This window comes from Crocodylus siamensis, chromosome 6 (assembly GCF_052110815.1).
Source record: "Crocodylus siamensis isolate JL-2025a chromosome 6, ASM5211081v1, whole genome shotgun sequence".
Lineage (NCBI taxonomy): Eukaryota > Metazoa > Chordata > Crocodylia > Crocodylidae > Crocodylus > Crocodylus siamensis.
In genome coordinates, this window is record NC_143400.1 from 72022606 (window position 1) to 72044157 (window position 21552).

The following is a 21552-nucleotide window of genomic DNA, read 5'->3' on the forward strand; positions in this document are numbered from 1 at the left end:
TGTGGTGGTCTGCTTTGAACTGTCAAAGCATATCTTCCTCTTCCCAATTGGCCAGGAGGTCAGCCACCTCCAGCTGGGTCCAAGGTGCCAGCTCTGAGCAGGCAGGGTCCTAGCAGGAATTCCCTATTTGAGAACTGAAAAATCCCTGATAAAAAAATCCAAAAGTTACTTTGTAAAATACCCTGAAATCCATGTTCCACAGGGTCCAGCCTCTCTACACAGCTCATAAACTGCCCCAACAGGGCTACAGCCTCCCCACAGGGGCCACAGGCCCCCCAACAGGGGCCACATGGCCCCTGAAGGGAGTACCACTCCCCCCCGCAGGACCTATATACCCCACCCCCACTTGCTCCCCCAGTCCTCCATATTGCTGCCCCACCTGGCCCCATCCCCTGCCAGGTTCTGCAGCCACACCCATGGCTGCCCCACCTGGCCTCACCCCCTACCTGTTCCCTGGCAGTGCGGTTCCCCAGTGGCCCCTTCCACCCAGCCCTGTCCCTGATGCCTCACCTCCCATCCCCAGCAGTCCGGGACTCAAAAAAAGCAGAAAGGCCCAGACTCACCAGCAGTAGCAGTTGCTGTTGGGGTCACTGGGGCCTCGTGGCAGAGCCCGCCCACACAGCACGGGGCAGCCCCGGCCTCCTGTCCCACATTGCCACTGTCCCATTGCATGGGTGCGGCTGGGGTCAGCAGGGCACTGCGTCGCTTTACATGCTGTCGGGCAGCTGGGGCTGCTGTAGTTGTCATCCAGGCCCCGCACTGCATGGGGGGCTCTGCCATGAATCCCCTAACGGCAGGTGCTACTACTGGTGAGTGCAGGGCTTTTTTTTTTAAATTTCTAGGATGCTGGGGCTGGGCAGGGCAGTGATGGGGAGGCTTGTGGTACAGGCGGGGGATGGGGCCAGGTGGGGCAGCCATGGAGGCTTTTGGGGGGGCAGGTGGGGGCTGGGGCTGGATGCGGCAGTGTTCGGAGGGGCTTGGGGGAAGGCAAGTGATGGGGCCGGGCAGGGCAGCAATCTGGGAGTCTAGGAGAGTGAGCAGGGCTTAGGGGATCCTCTCATTGTCCACTCCCCCCTCCTCCAGACCCCGCCACCCCCTGCTTACCAGCAGGAGGCTGGGTCCACGTCTCTGCAACTTGTACTACTGTCTGCCCTGCACGAGCAGGCAGGGTGCTTCAGACAAGGGCAAGGGCCAGCCATAGAGACACTGGTTGGCTACCAGAGCATCTCTGTGGAGGACCAAGCCCGGTTGCCTCTGGGTATGGTCCAGGCCTGTGCCCTGCCCAGCTTTTTTCCCCTACAGCTTTTTTTTGACCCAGGGCCTAATTTTGCCTCCGCACTGCAAATTTGCAGTGTAGGAAACATGTTTTGTCCCTGCATGTGCCTCTTGCAGCATCTCAAAAGGCTTGGGGACACTGCAAAATGCACACATGCACTTAAGTGGATGCACCCACAGTGTTTTGAGCTCCTTTATTGTCAGGCATTATAGAAATATAAAGTGTAATTAGCCAATATGAACAGGCTATCACACAGGTAAATAGTTCCTTTTTTTTCCCCCTCCATCCTACCATTTTTGTTTTGTTTATTTCTAATATTCTTTTAAGTGGAAGGGGCCATTTCCTTTGGTTATTTATTTACCTCTGGGCTGCAGCAAAAGTTCTTCCTGTTCAGTATGGTGGCCACCAGATGTATATTTTTTCATTTAACAAAGATCATGAACTAGTGGAGTGATCAGATTTTTAAAAAGATGACTTTAGTGGTATTTTCTGTATGTATGCAGACAAAATTTGGCCCAAGGGTTTCTTTGAACTTTTAAAACAGGTATTCAGTTGTCCCAATTTTACCCTAACACATCTTTCTTTGTCTTGTATGCCTTTCCACACAAACAACACTTGTTTTATGAAATAAGCAAATATATCTCCAAATGCTTTATCAGTGAAGGGCTTCTGAACATACTGCAAAGTGGCATCTGTAACGTGCTCAGTAAGCATATGGTCCTGATCCACTAAAATCCAGTAATGTCAGTGGAAAGGCCCCTCAGACTTCAATAATTTTTTCCATTTAGACCCTAATTGCATTTAGATTATAAACTTGATTTTCTGTGGTCAAATTACAGGCTTTTTCTGTTTATTTCTGAGTGAATTACATTGGTTCATACAAGAAGATGTGAAATATTTCTTCCCCGTTATTATAAGCATGAGTAAGGGCAGTGAAATATCAAGAATAGGGAAGGAATGATAACTTTTCAAATAAATCTTTTCATTTTTACAAAAGGAGAGACACCTTGAGTAAAAAAAAGCAGTTCTGTTCTGATGTCAGGAACAGATGTTTACTCTTATTTGAAATAGGAATTCTGTTACCATACAATAACTAGAATTGGCCAAAAATGGATTTTTTTTTTCCTGTGGGAATTTTAACAGGAAAATTCTCCATTCAGAAGGTTCCTGTCAGGAAATAATGGGTTTCCTGCAAGATATTAAAAAAATTAAGAAAGTGGAAAAAAAACATTTTTTTCCTTCCTCTTCTATTTTTGCCAGTTGGAAAACTGCAACAAAACATGAAAATGTACTTTTCTGTGTTCCTCTACTGATTGTTTCCCAACTGGAAAATAAAAGTTAATTTTACTTTCTCTTATTTAAAGAAAGGAAAAGTTAAATAGTGAAAGTCAGTATATTAAAAATGAAATTTTATTTTTTTATTTTCCCTTTTTGTAAGGAATACAGTAAAAAATAAGAGAAAATAGAGGCATTTTCACCAATTTTGAAAGTTTTATTTTTAACTTTACTAATTAAGAATCATATCAAGAAAACAGTCTTATTGAGGCAATTGCATGTTTTTGGTAAAAGAACTTTTTTTAGCGGTCGTGTTTTAATCCAAACATTTTAATCAGCAAATTTATTTTGACAGTAGTGATATGCAACAAAACTATCTGTGTCCATGTGATTTTTTGTGGGTAGCTTATCACTTGTAATGAATCAAGGATCAATTTGTAGTACATGTAGCTCTGTGTGCTTACTGTCATTTTAATTTACATTCCTTAGGATTTGGGGCATTTCATGGGAGTAAGAGGAGAATGTGCCATTTGCTCTTGCACAGAATCCTGTTACAGGTGCTTCTGACCTCTTTGATTTGTTCAATCCTGTTACTGAGCTCTTGGTTGAACTCCCAGTGGTATGAGAGCAATCTGTTGCAGTTGCTGCCTTTGCGATTGCTCCTCCTTGTGCCTTTTCCTTTATTTGTCTGTTGTATTTCTGGCCCTGGTGGAAAACCAGTTTCCTTTTAATAATGTCATCGTGCCTGGTTACTCTAGTATTGCTAGCAACAGCAAGCAATGTGTATTCAGCATTCTGCAACTTCTGTTTGGGCAGCACAGTAACATCTGTTTTCACTTCAAGCTCTGAATTGTAGTAGCACTGTTTGTTATACTCTGAGTGCCAGTACAGATGAAAGCCATGCTTAAAAGGACATGCATGCAGAATCTTAGCCTGTACCCATTAAAGTCAGTGGCAAATGTGGCAGCATAGGTGCTGGCTGTTAACAGGCAGAAAGTAAATGACTCATGAGGGCATAAGTACCTTTTTGTGTGAAGGGCTTAGCATGTCACTGGGTTATAAACTCATTCTTCTGGCCATTTGTTGATAGGGCCCAAGCTTCAGCAGTTCTAAATGCCCTCAGCAAAAGTCCAAGTCACTGGGAAGAAAAAAACTCCAGGGCCTTTTTAAGACATTCTCAGGATCTTGTATGATTGGCTCCTTAAGTGCTAAGATTACAATGCCTATTACCCAGATTAATGTTCCTGATTAATCAAAGCTGCTACTAGATAAAGTTCAGTATTTGATAAACTTGCTTTTTGTCAATGGTATAAAGGTAGTTGGCTCCTAATTCAAACTAACTGTAAACACAGAGCTGGCCTTAGGGAAAATGGCACCCTGAGCAAGCTCATAATTTAGCAGCCTCCTCTGCCTCCTCTCCTACCCCACCCTCCAATCAGCAGGCAGAGGCAGGCAGAGGAATGTGGCTGCCTGGGCAGGTGGCCCCATCCCTGGCTGCTACGCTATAGTTACCAGCCATCTGTCAGCCCAGCCCGCTGCTGCCTGAGCAGCCATGTTGAGCTGCTGCTGAGGGCAGGAGTGATCATGACACCCCCAGTACAGCAGCATGGCCAGTCCCAGCCAGGGCAAGGTGGGGGAGGCATGGGGAGCCCAGCTTCCCAGGCAGGTGGCCTCATCCATAGCTCGGTCCCCAGCTCTATTGGCATCTCCTCGGCTCCATCACAGGGGGCAAGGAATATGTTCCTGCAGCCACTCATACTGCCCAGCCCACCTCATCCTGAGCACTGACCGGAGGTGGGGGGTGGGGATCGGCCAGGGCAGGGATGGAGTGCCATCCATAGTTTCATAGTTTCTAGGGTCGGAAGGGACCTGAGTAGATCATCTAGTCCAACCCCCTGCCATGGCAGGAAAGAGTACTGGGGTCAAACGACACCAGCAAGGTGTGCATTTAACCTCTTCTTAAAGAGCCCCAGGGTAGGAGCCAGCACCACTTCTCTTGGAAGTAGGTTCCAGATCCTAGCCGCCCTGACTGTGATATCTGACTCCTGATATCTAGCCTAAATCCACCCTCTGCCAGCTTTGACCGTTATTCCTGGTCACTCCTGGCAATACTCAGGGGAACAGGGACTCCCCCAATGCATGCTGGTCCCCTCTGACTAGTTTGTAACAGGCCACTATATCCCCCCTCAGCCTTCTCTTGTGGAGGCTGAACAGGTTCAGGTCCCGTAGCCTCTCCTCGTAGGGCCTGCCCTGCTGCCCCCTGATCATGCGAGTGGCCCTCCTCTGGACCCTCTCCATGCTGTCGACATTTCTCTTGAAGTGCGGTGCCCAGAACTGGACGCAGTACTCCCAACTGTGGCCTGACCAGTGCTGCATAGAGGAGGAGGATCACCTCCTTGAACCTGCTTGAGATGCACCTGTGGATGCATGACAAGGTGTGGTTGGCCTTCCTGACTGCCTCCCCACACTGCCAACCCATGTACATCTTGGAGTCAGTGATGACTCCTAGATCCTTTTCTGCCTCTGTACTGACAAGAAGGGAGTTCCCCAACCTGTAGGTATGGTGCCAGTTGTTTTTCCCCAGGTGCATCACTTTGCACTTGTCGGTGTTGAATCCCATCCTATTCTCATCCGCCCAGCCTTGTAACCTGTCTAGGTCTGATTGCAGCCTATTCCTCCCTTCTAGCATACCCACATCCCCCCACATCTTAGTGTCATCAGCAAATTCGAACAGGGTGCTTTTTACCCCCTTGTCCAAGTCACTTATAAAGATGTTGAACAGTGCGGACCCGAGGACCGAGCCCTGGGGGACCCCACTGCCCACATCCCTCCAGGTCGAAAATGACCCATCCACCACCACTCTCTGGGTGCAGCTCTCCAGCCAGTTGGCAACCTAATTGACTGTGTGGGTGTCGACATCACAGTCACCCAGTTTCTTAATGAGAACAGGGTGAGAGACAGTGTCGAAGGCCTTCTGAAAGTCCAGGAAGACTATGTCCACTGCTACCCCTGCATCTAAGGATTTGGTGATCTGGTCAAAAAACACCACCAGGGTGGTCTGACAGGACCTGCCACTAATGAACCCATGTTGGTTGCCCCTAAGCATAATCTCCCCTTCTGGCCTCTCGTGGATAAGCACCAGAATAATTTTCTCAAAAAGCTTGCCCAGGATCGAGGTAAGACTAACTGGCCTATAGTTTCCCAGGTCCTCCTTCCTCCTCTTTTTGAAGATGGGAACCACATTGGCCCTCTTCCAGTCCCCTGGCACCACACCAGAGCACCATGAGTGCTCGTAAAGCCGTGCCAGGGGTCCTGCAGTGACCTCAGCCAATTCCATGTGTCACCCCACTGATGCTCTGCAGTCTCCCTGACCATAGTGCCCTGGGCAGTTGCACGTCCCTAAGGCCGGCTCTGTATAAACATTTAACAAAAATGGGCACTGAGACAAGCACGCCATCAGCAGTTGGCTGGCGACTTGTTGTCTTTATACCCCTTTAGGACAAGGTGTATCTGATGCCCAAGTAAAATTGTGGCTATGTGAGAGACAAGCACCAATGCAGAAAGCTTGTAGTAGTCTCCAAAGGCAGGTTTCTTGGAGTAGGTCTGCAAAGGCAGACCCAATCGGAGTCCCCTAGTTTTGCCAAGGAGTAATCTTTTAAAATATTGCAGACATAATGCTGCCCTAATTTAATAACACTCGGCCTGGTTATTTAGCACAGCCTGGGCTTTCAGCCTAAATGTTGTTGATATGATAGCAAGAGAAAAACATCATGTGATAGGCGTGTGTGCTTTCCCCTCTCACTTTCACATTCCTACTTATTAAGATACAGGGTCGCTGTGGCTGACATTACTATGGTTCATAACATCTCCATATTCTTCATCTCTTTAATACATATGTATGAATAGTCTGTGCATAAAATCTAATTACAGTATCTTTGTAACACTGTTGTCAGGAGTCAAGCACTTTGAGTGTTATAAAGTGGTGTTGTAATAAGGGTAATTATAATCTGGTAGAAGAGAGACAAATTACATAATGCGATACAGTTGCCTTACAGTTTTATGCAAAATTGGCAGTGGGTGGTTAAATACCACATCCTGGCCAGGTAGCCTGTTAAAACACAGGTATTGTACTATTCAAACTGTTTAAATTATAGACAAAATCTCTCTAAATGATGTATTTTATATATTAGGTTATTTTTAGGGCCTCTGATATTCCGCAGAATGACTGTTTGTGTGTTTGATAGTTGCTTCACAGTAACTTAGCCTCTTCCATGCTCAGAGGAGGATGCATTCAGGCTTAAGTAGTTGCTAATTCTGCTGAAACGTGATAGCTTTTCTGTTGAATAAAAATAGCACACTGTCAGTTACAGAAGAGCAGCTTCCCCTCAACACATTTTGGTGCTTCCTTATGTTATTTTTAAAAGCTGGACTGTAGCATTGTTATGTTTTATTTAATACTAGATATATTTTAGCTAACAAGGCTACTTTCCATGGAGAAAAAGCATTCAGAACTGCTAATGCTTGGTGGCATCCTACTCCAGAAGGTGCACTTTTATTAGTGTGGCCAGAATATCATGATTGAATTACATATCTATAGCAAAACTGTGTGGATTGCAGGTATTCTGACTTTTCAAAAGCTACAAAGCGATGCACTGTCACACTTGTCCTGTGCTTGTATAACGCTATGAATCAGTTCCTTGCCTTATGCTGCTGCTTGTTTGTAAGATCTGAAAACAGCTGAAGAGGGAGCTGAAGAACTCCCGACAGCAACTCATTCACTGCCACCAAACACAGTTTGCTCGAGAATTCTCATACCCGAGTTGACACTGTTGGGGAACACGTGGCCAGCCAGGCTGGAAGCAGTGATGCCATCTGCACCACCACTATCTCCTCCCAGAACACCACAGCCATTTACATCAGAAGGGTAAATTTTAAGTCTCATTTCTAACATTCCTGATGACAAGTATAAACCTAATTCCTTTCTGATTATCAGGCTAGAATATAGCATATTGATAATGTGTTTTGTCCGAACTATGATACTTCTTTACACATCCAAGTCAGGCAGTTGGATTGCATCATCTTTCTCTCTTTCTTTATTAATAAGGCCCATATATATTTGGCCTGATGTGTCTAAGGGCAGTACTGATGTCATTGGGACTTCTGATGAAGTGAAGCCAATTAACAGAAAAAAAGATTAATTTTAATCATCCAGGGTCTGGCTGTGTAGTGCTTAAGTACTGTAAATGCATTGCTACAGTATTCCAGACAGCATGGGAGTGTATTTAAGCTTAGTGATCAGAAATTGTCCAACTCTACTGTCCAATATATTTTCGGAAAAACATGCTGAAAAATTGAAAAGAGCTACAAGATCAGTTCAAGATTTGGAAAATCTGATTTAATTGTGAAATACTTAAGAAGCTCAGTCAGTTAATCCAAAAATGGATAACGGTGATTTAATCACAGTCTATAAGTGTTTCCAGGGGATGGGATTTCTTATAGTACATGGTTCTTTAAACTTACAACAAAAAACGGAAATTAAAAATCTAGTAGATGGAAAGTGAAGGCAGCCTAATTTCAATGAGTACTAAGATGCATGACTTCACGGGAGGGTAATTAACCACTGAAACAACTCCATCACTATGAGTCTTTTAACTAAACTGGATTTGTCATCTGCTATTCTGCTGTTCAAATATAAGTAAGAGTTCGATGCCCAAAATTCTGGACAAGGTTCTTTGTCTGGTGTTATACAGGAGATGAGACCACATAATGGGAATGCTCCCTGCTGACCATAAAATCTCTGAATCTATTATACATATTAAATATCAAGCCCTTGTGCATGTTGTTTATCTGCTTAGTCTTGAGAGAAGGTTCTATTGTCACACAAAAGCCCAGTCCTTCAAAGTGCTGAACAATGAGAACGGCTGTCAAATTTAATGGGAATTGAGTGTGTTCAGCGTCTTACTGTGAAGACCTTTTAGCAACATGCAGGAAGGAGCACTTAGTTTTAAGTCTCCCTATGCATGACTGCTCTCTCAAAAATTCTCCACTAAAGGGAGATAGCTAGCCATATTAGTCAGGCAGAAGGCTAGGCAGGGTGACTGATGCCTGAAAGACTAACTTTTTTAGATAAACATAAGCTTTCATAGGATACATATAGGCACTCATATAGATCACCCTAACCAAGGTTATGACTAAGTGCCTAGGTGTGCAAGCTTTCACAGTACTTAGGCCACCCTAAAAATGGCACACCATTTTAAGGTTCTTTTTTGTCAGGAGTGAACTACCTTTAGATCAGCATGGAGTTAACCCCACCTAGTGAATGCTTGCACATGTTCCCAGCACAGCCCCCGGGCTGGGAAAGCCCATCCACTCTCTACAGTCCCAGGCTGTGATGTTTTTACGCCACCAGCCTTTGACTGGGCTATTTTTACTTCCCCCTAACCAGCCAGCTTTTCCCAAAGCCACCAGCTCCTTCTCCCCAACATGCCTCCAGCTGCCTGCACCTCCTCTTGGCAAGTGGTGAATGCTTACATTTAGCAGTATTTAGGTATGATTTGTACACTGTACCAATATAAAATGTCATCTTTCAAGCAGCTAGTAAATGTCTGGGAGGGAGAAGAAGGGAGCAGTTTCTGTTAGTTACCTGTCACTGCCTGGAATCATTTACACCAATTTAAAATGAAAGAAAACTAGACAAAGCTTGAGGCATTCCAGTAGAACACAACCTGTATTAAATATGATCTGAAAGTCATCTGTTGAAACTAAATCGGTCTATTTAGGAAAAAATGATTTAAATACCTGCCTATGATTTCACTGAGTTATTAAAAGGTGAGACCACAGGGTCATCCATCATTTTTGTTTTAATGAATCTTTAGAAATTAAAGGCCATATTCTCTCCTGAGTCAAGATATCTCATTATGGAAGAGAGGAGAAGGCAAATGTCAGGTTTCTAGTTATGCTTGCATGGTTGTCAAACTATTCTGACCCTTATGTCAATTATAGCAGCCTAGGGGCTGTTCTGTACTGTTGGCAGTTGGCTTTTGCCCTTACGTATCAGCTCTGAATTGCTATTATGGAACAAAGCTCTGTCCCATTACTGGCACTTCTTCGTCTTCTAACATGCATATCTACCTTGGGGCTTTTGTATTTAGGGACAAGGCTGGCTCAACAGGTTTCTTGCCAATTAGAATTTTCCACCTGTATTTTCAGCTTGGTGACCACTGCCAGTTTGCCACTCAGACCGTATAAAGGATGTAGATTGTAAATGAGATCTACCCTCAAATGTGTTTACAGTAATCATTTGGAAATGTCATAATTATTCCTTCCACTAAATGGGATTTGTGCATCTAAACCCCAAAGCCATGTCATCCTGTTGACTTACTCTTTAGAGGAAAAGTTTCAGTTATGTTGTAGAGATACTTTAGGACAACTGTAATGCCACAGGGTCAAGGAATGACAAACAATCTGTCTTTCTTCATGTGCTTCTTTGAGGACATGCATTTATGGTAATGTTGAAAATTGAGATCTATACATCCATCTGATTGAAAAACAACAGTGTAGCTGAAGTTTTATACGTCCAGATACACACACTCACACACACACATACACTCACACCTCTTAGGGATTTTCCGCCTCTATAAACCCTCACCCCTTATTTACTATATGCTGCTTAGTATTTAATGATCTAATAATATCCTAATGCTTACATAAACCATTGAACTGGCTCCCTTATGCTCCCTGTGAAAATGACACTTTTCTTAGACCACTTGTTCCTCTCTTATCCACAAATACTATTGTATTTTTTATTGTGGTCATTAATGGCATCCTAACTATTTTTTTTACTGTTGATGACATTTGAGAATATGCTATGAGAGAAACAGACACCAAGTATAACCTGTTATCCCAGTGTCCTGTGACTTCTAAGTTATAACAAATCTTTAGTTGCTTAAGAAGCCCCTGCTATGCTTTTATTAAATGTATTTTGTGTCATTTGGACAAGCTAACTAGAGAGTCCATTTTTCACAATTGATAAAAACATTACATATGCCAGATTTCCCCACTTCCCATCTAATCATTCTTAAATTCAGCAGCACATGGTTGTGGAGCTTAACAGGCTGATTCTGGTCTCAGACTGGACTCAATCTGGAATGATACCATTGATGCCTTTAAAAATGAAGACACATGCCTTTAAAAACTGTGCTATCCCAGAGGCCTGATGCTAGCTCCAAACCCTGGGTTTACACTGTGTCACTGACCAAATGTATAGATCAGTGGCATGCCTTGTGCACTCTTACTGTCCATCTACAGCTTCTTGTCCAAAGATAGTGTGGATAATAGATTGAAGTCACTCTTTCCCTATAGAGGCTATAGGGCCACAAAGAGGAAACCTGAAAAGCAGATTGGCACAACATCTCCAAGATGCATGAAGTACATAGCCAGCTTTCAGGGTAATAATAGCTTTCCTGCCTTAAAACACTGCAGATGTAAGGGTCATTTCAGTTTCTGGTTACCAGTTTCTCTCCTGTGATCCTCTGTGACTCTTAATATGCTGCTGAACTAAAACACAAATAAAGTTAAAATGACATTTATAGCCAGTCTTGTAATGAAACAAAGATGGATTTAATAAAGTGACTCAGCAAAACAGAACTAACACTGCAGCTCTTTAGTGTATCTAGGTGAATAGCCACTGAGTCACAGCCAAAGGCTTATGTTTAATGTTGCCCATCCATTATGTCTTCTAGATAAGGCTACAGCCTGTTGTAACAATAGACAGGATTATCTCTAGGTGACAAAAACAAATTAGATTATACCACCCTTGTTAGCTATTTCAAAGCGGAATTCTTATTGAAAAATGAGAGCCTTGTTTGGTTTTTGAAGCTGACTGCAGTATGTCTGATCGATCAGCACAGTCTTGTTAAATTTCTACAATTTTAGTTAGATGTGATAGTTGGCCAATAAGGTCATCCTTTATCAGTGTTTGAGACATCATGCAGGATGTATGGATTTTATGCTACAGTGGATGCATTGTGTAGCTCTGTCCTCTAAGTGCTATCCTCATTTGTAAGATAGCTTAACAAAATGTAATTGAAGAAGCAAGGAGAGGGATTTTTTTGTTTGGTTTTTTGTTTGATTTTGGGACTTCTTTTTTTAAAGATGCCTCTTAAAAAGAAAATCAGTGGCTGAAGTCAAATGCAACAAAGTGATATATGTAGAGCAAATGTTCTGTATTTATAGAGGAAAAAATTGATTAGGAGGAACTTTTGCCATTTAGTAGTAGGTACATGTTCATTTGTGGAATGACCAAAGAACCATAAAGGAGGCATGTTGCTAAAATGTTATGGGTGCTAGTCTTGGGGATTTATAAAAGCTTAAAATCAAGTGCTTTTCAGGGTGCAAATACAGCTTTAAATATATGCCAAATATATCAGAAGTCTGTGGCCTTCTATTTTTACTTTAAAAAATGTACAGGAGAGATATCAGTATATATATCTGGGGGCTCAGAATAGTACTATGTAGTTGGCATTCTTGCAGATTTAGCCCAATCCACGTGCTTTACCAGGAAATAATTCTCATGCCCGAGATCCCCAGACCTGCATTCTGCTTGGATCACATTCTCTGCCTAGAAATCAGTTGCCTATGAAAATGGTGAGATTCTCTGTAATTCAGACCCCAAAGACAGCTTCCTATCGATCTTGAGATTTCTTTGAGGGAGGCCAGTTTTGGGTCAAGGACCAGGCATCTCAAAGGAAGGGTTTTTCCACTACAATTCTATGCAGTTCTGTTGAAGAAGGCGGGAGATGTCTTATCTTTTCTCTAAAGGCTCCTTCACAGTCCCTTCCTTTAAAAGGTGGCCCCTCAGACAGTTATGGCCATGGATGTGTCCATCCATGAAGTGGTTCCAAAGGGAAAAATGCACTGGGAAGGGTTGCTTTTTCTGCTGTAGTGTTGGGCATCCTTTCAGATGTCCAGGGCCTCATGCCATGAGCTCTAGGACAAGCAGGGTAAACCACGCCATCTAACGTCTAGGCAACAAAATGAACTTGTTATGAATTAATTAACATAGCAGACACATGGCTCCCTGTAAACCCCTGCACTTCTTCACTGTAGTTCTGTGAAGGCTGCCTGTCTGACCACCTTTATGTACTATGTCCTGCACCTTGTACAGTAGGATCCTGGATCATGACTGGAATTCTTAGGTCCTATGATAAAGACAAAATATTAATATGTGACCCTCTAAGGCCTGGTGTAGGTGAGCTGTTGACATACCCCTGTAGTGAACGACCACTATGATAATACTATAGTTGTGCTCATCTGCATGTTTTCCATTGTGACTACAATTAACTGGTAGGTCTAGGTTTCTCTGGATGTCAGCTGAATTATGTAATGGAAACTGTATTTCATTCCCAAAAGTGTTCAAAATAACTATAAACAGGCGCTCTAAAAACTATGTTTTTGTGCAGTATTCTTTATAGCATGTCCACTGCACTCTGGATACATAACCTTAAAGACATCCCAAGAATTATGTTAATCCCATTATCAGACATTTTGTACTATACCAAGATCATTCAAATGCCAGTTGGCCAGCAGTGAAAATGAGGTTCGTCTAAGTTGGACTGCCAAAAGGAAGAGACAGATGGGTAGGAAAAAAAACCCCATTTATCCTGACTTAAGAGAACCGAAAATGCTCATTCAAATTAGATTTCTGGAAGATATTATAACAAGTGTACGCTTTGTAGCTTTCTGAGCAAAATTACAGTTTAAGGTCAAACTATATTGAATTAATTTATTTCCTGAAAAATCAAAGCAAAGCTTGATTAAAAAAAAAAATCCCTGTCTAAATTAAGGCTCTGTTTTTCGTTGTTACTGCTTGTTTGGATTTATTTCAAAGGTAAAGGAAAAAAGGAAAGTTCTTTCTGTGTTTTCAGTTGATTTAGTGCCTCAGTGGAATAATGGTCTCCTTTGCTGCAAGTTTGAAGAATGGTTAGTGTATACTGGTTGATAAGTATTTTCTAAGTTAATATGATAAGTTAAAAGGATGCCATCCATTTAAAGTCATATTGCTTTTTGGAACTGTTTTGTCCACGTGTGGTAACCGGTGTTACAAAACAACTATGACAGAAATTAGCTGAAGGGATTGGCATGGCAGGGGGGTTCCCCCTGTTTTTTAATTTGCTTGTTTGCATTTGGCAGTGTTGTGTGTCTAGGCAGTTCTTTCTCTTGCATAGGGAGTGAGACGAACATTTTCAGAATGACTGAAAAGTTTAGCATTTTCAGAATGTGCTTTTAGGTACCTTCTTCTTGGGACTCAGTTCAAGAAAATGTGGGCTTAGCTTTTAGACATGCAGCACACCCTCAGTTTCCATTAACTTGAGGTATTTAGAGTACTAACTTTTCTGCACTTCTGAAAACAAGCCCCCAGGGTGGATGGGGTGTGTGGGAAGGGCAGTCTGTGACCCCAGAAATAAAGACACCCAAAATCAGAGTGCTCTTTTGAAAACATTGACTTAAGTTATCGTTGTTTGCTATGTATGGGACCTTTCATGAAGTAACAGGAATAGGGAAAACCTTTCTGAAAAAACGAAGCAAATATAATTTCTTGGCGGGGGGACCTCTTATACCTAGAATTACTCAAAATTACTTTTTAACTGGGCTGGATTTCAGGTTGCTGGAGTTGTTTTAATTCAGAGTAATTTAGCAGTGTATTCTATATCATATGTCAGAGTTTCATGACCAAATAAGAGGAAATGATTTAGGCCTAACATGCGATGTGCAGATGAACCAAAATTCATCCTAACTTTTGTCCCCAGAAGTGCTATGTTACTGCTGAAATCAGAGGAGCAGAGCTTCATTAGTTCACAGCATTCTTTCCCTACTAATTTTGCTGCCTTCTGAATACTGCACCTACTAACTTTTCACTGCTTCCTATGTGCTGTGATTGTAATACAGACAGATAAGAATCTTTAGGTTGTTTAAAATATCACTTCTACTTTTTCATTTCTGAAGTCAAACTGTACCATGTTGTTGGATGTCTAACCACCTAACCTGCTGCCATTCTCCAGACTTGTGGAGATGGATCTGTGGGTTGGATGTGAAAGCCTGAGTGCTCTGGTTCTCATTTTCAGTGAAAAAGAACTTAGTAACATAGAAAAGACGTGTGGGGGTTTTTCTGCTTATCTTAGCATGTTTGAGGTATACAGTTGTCTAAGGCTACACTGCAGCAATTTATGAATTAGTGCTAAAATTGTTTATTTTTAGTTGCTGTTTTACATATTTGTCAGTACACAGAATTACCTGGAGGGGGTTTTTTTTCTTACATCTTTAATTTCATGTGTTTAGCTGGAATGTTATAAAGAAGGTAGATATCCCTGTGACTGTTTAACAAGAATAGTTTTGCTTTCTTTTTGGTTTAGGGTCGATGCTCAAGGGAAAACTGCAAATATCTTCACCCTCCCCCACACTTAAAAACACAGTTGGAGATAAATGGGCGCAATAACCTGATTCAGCAAAAGAATATGGCCATGCTGGCCCAGCAAATGCAACTAGCCAATGCCATGATGCCTGGTGCCCCATTGCAACCTGTGGTAAGCATGTTTTTGATTCTTGTTAATCAGTAGACTAACACAGTAAAGAGCCACTGATAATTACAAGCCAGGTGATTGCAGGTAGACTTTGGCTAAAATAAGTGAGCTGGGATCAGATTCTAGCAAATGCCAGAAAATTTGGCATGAGCCACTAATTGATGGGGAACGTGGTTACAATAAAGTACCTTCCTGTATCCACTTACAGGGCTTTATTTTACCTTGCCTGCAATAACATTATTTCATGTTGTGTTGATTTACTTATATGAGTCTTAATTGGAAAAAGTATGAATATTTCCATCTAGAGTGCCTGCAAATGTACTTTGCTAATGCATAATCTGTGTGCTATAGGCAATGTTAAATTATTATACTTTCTATTTAAAAATGGAAATATAATAAGTTTATGGTGAATAAAATTCCCCCTTTTTCAAAAGGAATCCCATTGACAGGTCTCCATTTATGAAAGGGACCTTTCTTATAGCATTTCTTGCTATAACAGAACTGTTTTCCCAGTAGCATGTGAATAGCTAAAGTTGAAAAGTCCTGTATGTTAGCCCTGTATGTTCAGTGGCAATTCGATATGCAAGATCAGCTGATTAAGCCTGGCAGATAGATACATAAGCATAACTATGATTTTTAAGTAGTGAGGAGAGTCTATTAGAAATCTGTTCTCTGGTCTTGATATGACCTATTCAATAGATACCATATTCTACTTTTCTGATGGTTTGATAAATATGCACAAAGTGATGTATCAGAAAAGTTGGAAGCTGGTTAGTTTATGCTTCTGCAGTGATCTGCTGATTCAGTGTATATAAACATGACTGTCATCACCCAACCATTTACATACATAGTTGGGAGCTGAACACACAGTACTAGATAAAGCCATGATGTAATTCCAGTGAGGTCTGTTGCGTTAAACTGATGATAAATTTGGTCCAGAGTCCTTTATAGCTAAACAACTGTTCAACTCTTAGAGAACACCAGTAAACATATGAGCAGGGCCAATATGTTCTACACAAGCCAGAATAATGCAGCGTAATGACAGAACATCTCTCATTCAATTACAAATATTTGCACTAAGACTGCTCCCCTAATTTGCTATAGCAGCTGATGATTCCTGAAGTAGAATTCACACTTCAACACCATCGTTTACCTGCATTAAAATGTCTGATTTGTGTCTTTTTAACTTTGTTTTTACTTTAAAATACTGTAGTAATAATTTAGAATTCCCATAAGTACAAGTAGAAACTTTGCCAAAAAATCAGATCAAGGGTTATCATAATTGTGTGGGTCTAAAATACAGGTCATTATTTTTATCATGTTTTAATTAGTTAATACAATTATTATTCTCTCATAGAACTTTATGCCTCAGTCATTCCAAAAAGGAGGGGGGGAGTGCAGTACAAGGTGGGAGGGATCTCCATATTTTATCGACACTGATACCAATTATCAATACAACCCAGTCAAGGTGAGAACACGTTATGTTTTAATTTTGTTTTGATAGGCCTTTTTCAAACTAAAAATAATGCTGGTTAAATACTTTTTAAAGGAAAGTAATTAAACCCATGTTAGTGTATTAACACCAAAATGTTAAGTCACAATACTAATATAGGAGATGACTGAAGAACGTATAATCCAGATGGTATTGTGGTCTTTCCTAAAAATGGGGGCTTGCCAAAGGCCTCAGCCTCTGAGTTGGCACCATTGACTACTTTGTGCTTTCTGATATGAAATTATCATAGTCTTTGCTTGATTACACAGATAACTCAAGTGAAGAAACAGACCTCATGGGTCATGTCATCAAAGTAGCCCCACATTACTCTTTACTCTCTATTTTTTTGTCCCTGAACCCATAAATGTAAACATACAAGTGGTTTGTGTGCCCAAGAAGGTATTTATTTCCTCATTGGAGTGCCCTGTTATGCCACTTGTATAAGCAAATTCAAGTTTTGGACCAGGTGAAAACTTGGCTATCCAAATCTAAAGAGGGGTTTTGAAGATGATGGCAGTAATACAGTCCTGTAATTAAAACACGTATTTGCTTATTGTTTAGCCAAATGTCTCTGCCTTTTGCTTTATACATATCAGCAGTATAGAGAGCCTAAAGATAAACTGAAATAACGTTTCTATTTTAAAACAATCCTGAAATATTAGTCTTTGCCAAGATAAACAAATGTTAATTGATGTAACAGTTAGTTTATTATTAAAGTCAGTAGGCTAGATTCTGTCTTCTGTTGCATTTGTGCAATTTGTAATAGAGGACAGGATTTGAATATTCTAAAGATTTTGTTTATGTCCAAAGAACTCTTTCGCATTAAGGGACAAAATACTTGCAGAAGCAGTTTTTCTATATCACAACGTGAGTACAAAAATAATATCATTTTTACTTTCAAAAGCCATGTGCATGCAGTATGTGTTTTATTTGTACCCACAATATTGATTGCAAATAGATGCCTTTCTAATATATTTGCTCTAAAATATTTTTTTTAGTACAGCTAAAACAAATGTTATTACAGAGTATCCCTAGAAAGAAATATTTCATATAGAATTCTGTTTTAATTCTTGTTCTGTTTGATGTCTGGTTTTAAAAAAATCAGTAACATGGTTTAAAAAGTAAAATGAATTACGTTATAGAGGGAGCTCCAAGTTAGGAAGCAATCGCATGTTCTTAAAAATCATATGTTTGTTTGACAAATGTTTTAATGATTTCTGCTACAGGTAGTACTTGTGAATGCTATATAGGGGAAAGAAATAGAGAAAAATATATTCCTATCTTTTTTTTCCAGTTTATTTACTTTTGTTCTTTTCTTGTCCCTTAGACATGTTCTATTTCTCTGATGGATTTCATAGATTTCATAGACATTAGGGCAGTCAGTAGCTTTCCCATATGGTGGAACAAGTCAAAGCAAGGCCTAGTCTAAATTATAAAGTTTTCCTGGCAGAACATACTCAGTGTCCCTCTGCTGCTGCAGGACCTCTTTTCTGCTGGCAGAGGTACTCTACCTCTGCTGGGTGGACTGAAGCTACAGAAGTCCGTTACAGATGCATGTAGATACTCCCCTACAGTCCACTGGTCCATTCAGTAGCTGGTGCCCTCCCAGAGAGCACTTTGCCTCCTGGCGATCCAGCTGCTGAATGAATGGAGCCTTTAAAAGTGTGTGGATGTATATGCAGTGTGTGGGTTTACATGGTGGCTTGGCACTGATAGCTCTTGTCTGTCAGTAGAAGCAAGTGGGTACAGACATAGCCCATGATTTCATTCTTTTTTTTGTAGTTATTTTAGTGATTCATTTAAATCATACTTAAATTTTGTAAAAACTAACTTGAAAATGTATGCTTTAAACTTTGGTTTAAAAATTCTAATGAAATAAACGATCAAGGCTGACTTTTTAAATGGTATACTCCTAGTAAGATACCTAACTGATATTTTACCAACCTGGTATTAGCAAAATACTAAAAATTAATTGATGTTGAAAGTACATAGGAAGTGTGCAACTTGGCATCCCACTGCTTTCATGGAGACCTTAAGGTTACGTATATGTATAAGTGTAGCATTAAGGGCTAACAATGTAGTCTTAATATCTTTTCTGTAAGTATCAGTTCCAAAAAAATCCTCTATAGTAAGAGGAATGTTACTTTGCCTTTCAGTATAGTAACAGTAGCCATTTTTATTTGGACAGCCCAACATTTTGAAAATGGAAGCTTAAAGTTAAGTTCATAAGCCTATGTATGACCACTTAAGCACTCATCTAATGCAAAATTTTGGAGAATTGAGATAAAAAAGAGAGGGTATAGACTTTCTGCAGGACTTGAGCAATATTTTCCTGTGGTGCTGAGTCCATCATCTCCTAAGTTTCTTCATTGTAGTGATGCTGACCAATATCTAGACTTACTACAAGACAGTCCAGCAGAACAGGCTACAATCTTTTTCAGTCTCAGCTTATAGAGACACTTTTTAAGGAGGCAGAATCCTCCTCATGTTCAAGTTGTACAGACTTTTAATTCAGGGAGATGCTTGTTTTTGCACTCTGAATTTCCAGAAGACCAACAGGTCTCAAGATCATTTAATTATGTTTAAGAGGTCACCATGCTTTACAGAATTCATGCCATCTCTCTAATGTAAAGAGGCTTTAAGAAAAAATAAGGTCCCTATCACAATAGACACTGTAGAAACTCCTAAATGTTATGTGTATTAAGTACAATGATCTCACTAAAGTCAGAAAGACTCTATGTTAGTAATCTCCATGGATATATACTATATTTACTTGAATACAATATGAGGTTCCCCTGCACCTCCAATTGCATTGGGGGAAAACCATTTGTATAATGATTGCATACAAAGCAACCACATTAGATACCGTTGTTTGTTATTGAACTGTTGCCAGAAGTAGCATATGCTCAGTAATGGAAACTAACTATGAAGCTGATTAAATGCCTCTAACACTGAGCATGACTATAAAACACTTTGCCCGCAATGGGCAAATATGCTGATGTCAGCCTACTATAAGGATAGGTTAGTGCAGCCTATCTGAATAAGATATATGTTAGTGCCCATTAAGCACAGCCCCGCTCCATGCTAACTTCTTTTTCAAGTTACGGTGAGGTACTACATTGCATACATTTTTACTTTCTCTTCACTCCCACAGCTGAGCTGCTCCTTTCTTTCCTAGAGAATCCTGTTTCTTCATCAGCCTTAAATGCCTGGGAAACATCACCAAACAGGGCCCCAAACAGTTCACCCAGAATCCCTCTGTTACCCTCTCTGTCTGCCTGTTGCATATGATTAGCGTGGCCCTGCTCTCCATGAGGCGAGGTTGCCCTACACCTCATCTGCATATAGATTTTTGGAGCATCCCAAGATTCATGACAAGAACATCTGACTCCAGTCATAAATGGGGGCCTAATTAGCACAAGAATCCTTTGTGGGGGATATCTGGAGAACACATACATAGTGAAAAGGGCTGAGCTGTGGGGTCAGTATGAATTGAAGTTCTGTTGACTCTGCTGGAGCCCAGCCCAATGAACTATATGCTAAGTCATGAGCCTTTGGCTTTAGACTAATATTATGCATAATTTTTACTATATATAAGTACTTATATAAGTGCTACTTAAAAATGTGTTTATGGAGTCCCTGTGCTAAAACTTACAGCAGTTTCCAAAAAAAGTAAAAAGGAATTAATTCTGGATGAACTAAGTATATGGGTACTTTAAGCAAATTGTGACAACTATGTTTAATTTCAAGGTCATTGTTTATCAAATTTGATCTTCACTTCCATGTGCAAAGGGAGAGCAGGGTTTGACAGTAAGGCAAGGTGAAAAGAGTTGCAGGGGAAAAAGTTGGGGAGAAGCAGCAGGCAAAAGGGCTAACTGACTCCCCAGATTTATTTTCCCTGCTGTAGCAGTAGGAGGGGGACAAATTAAAGGCAAACCTCCAATAATTAGATTCTATACTTAGAAAATTGTAATGAATTTATAAATTTTCCATATATGGAATCTAATTTCTGGGGATCATCCTATAATCAGGGTTGTCTTCTATTTGAGTAAATACAGTATTAATAATTCTCTCAGGCTTCTCAGTGCATCACACTTCTATTTTTCAGCACCACCCAGAATATTTAAATTAAAGAATTGTGCTGATTTATTTGTGTTCGTATCAGGGGCATCATTTTGTTTCCACTGACATTTCAGTGGGAGCAAGATTGTTCATTAAAATACCATGAATGTTTGTGTAGATGTATTATTGCCTTACTTCTACACTGGTCATGTCTACATGTGTGCTTTAGTGTGCTGTAGCCTATTTTACTGCACATTAGGCCATCATGGCAAAAACCATGCTAATATGGTAATAATGCAAGGTACAATTTGGCTACTGCACATTGTTTCACTAAAAAAAGCATGCACTTTCACTACTGTGTATCAGGTTAGCCCAGTGTGCATTTAGTTAGTATCTCACTTTAGAGGACACCTTTACGTGAGCACAGAGACCGCTCTGATGTGCTGGAATTCCAGCACATCAGAGTAGACTCAAGTAATCAAGTCTCGTGGAGCATGGCAATTGCCACACTCCAGCAGCCTCAAGTGTCTTGTGTATCAGCATCCCCGTACTTAAAAAATGGTAGTGGGGATGCTTTATCTAGGAGTCACTCTAATTAAAACACTGCCCCCCCCACCCCTACATCTGGAGTACATATAAAAATGCCCAGAGGTACTAATTTTAATGTGCAGGAGCAAAGGAGCATTAATGAATGTGTAGAACCAGCTGGTAAGACTCACACGAGGTGGGAGCATGTAGATGGGATATACTTCTTGGTAGCAGACTGGGGGCACCCTGGAAGTGGTGCAGAAATGGGCTCAGAGTCTTGTTGATTATCAACAAAAAGGAGGTTTCTTTAAACTACTAATTATTGCAGGCACAGGTAGCCT

At 40.9% G+C, this 21552-nt stretch overlaps 1 protein-coding gene across 15 annotated transcripts in view; it reads left to right on the forward strand.

Annotated features, from left to right (window-relative positions):
* MBNL1 (muscleblind like splicing regulator 1) overlaps window positions 1-21552 on the forward strand; it is a 191961-nt gene that overhangs the window by 132812 nt on the left and 37597 nt on the right. For 9 of the 15 annotated variants that reach the window (XM_090055243.1, XM_090055232.1, XM_090055234.1 and 6 more), the window contains 3 exons: window positions 14962-15132; window positions 16487-16597; window positions 17432-17488. In XM_090055243.1, coding sequence (XP_089911369.1) covers window positions 15064-15132; window positions 16487-16597; window positions 17432-17488 — 237 coding nt within the window. In that variant the 5' untranslated portion in view covers window positions 14962-15063. Of the gene's footprint in view, window positions 1-7329; window positions 7476-14961; window positions 15133-16486; window positions 16598-17431; window positions 17489-21552 lie in introns of those variants that run through there. The other 6 variants (XM_090055239.1, XM_090055240.1, XM_090055241.1 and 3 more) reach the window with 3 other exon arrangements.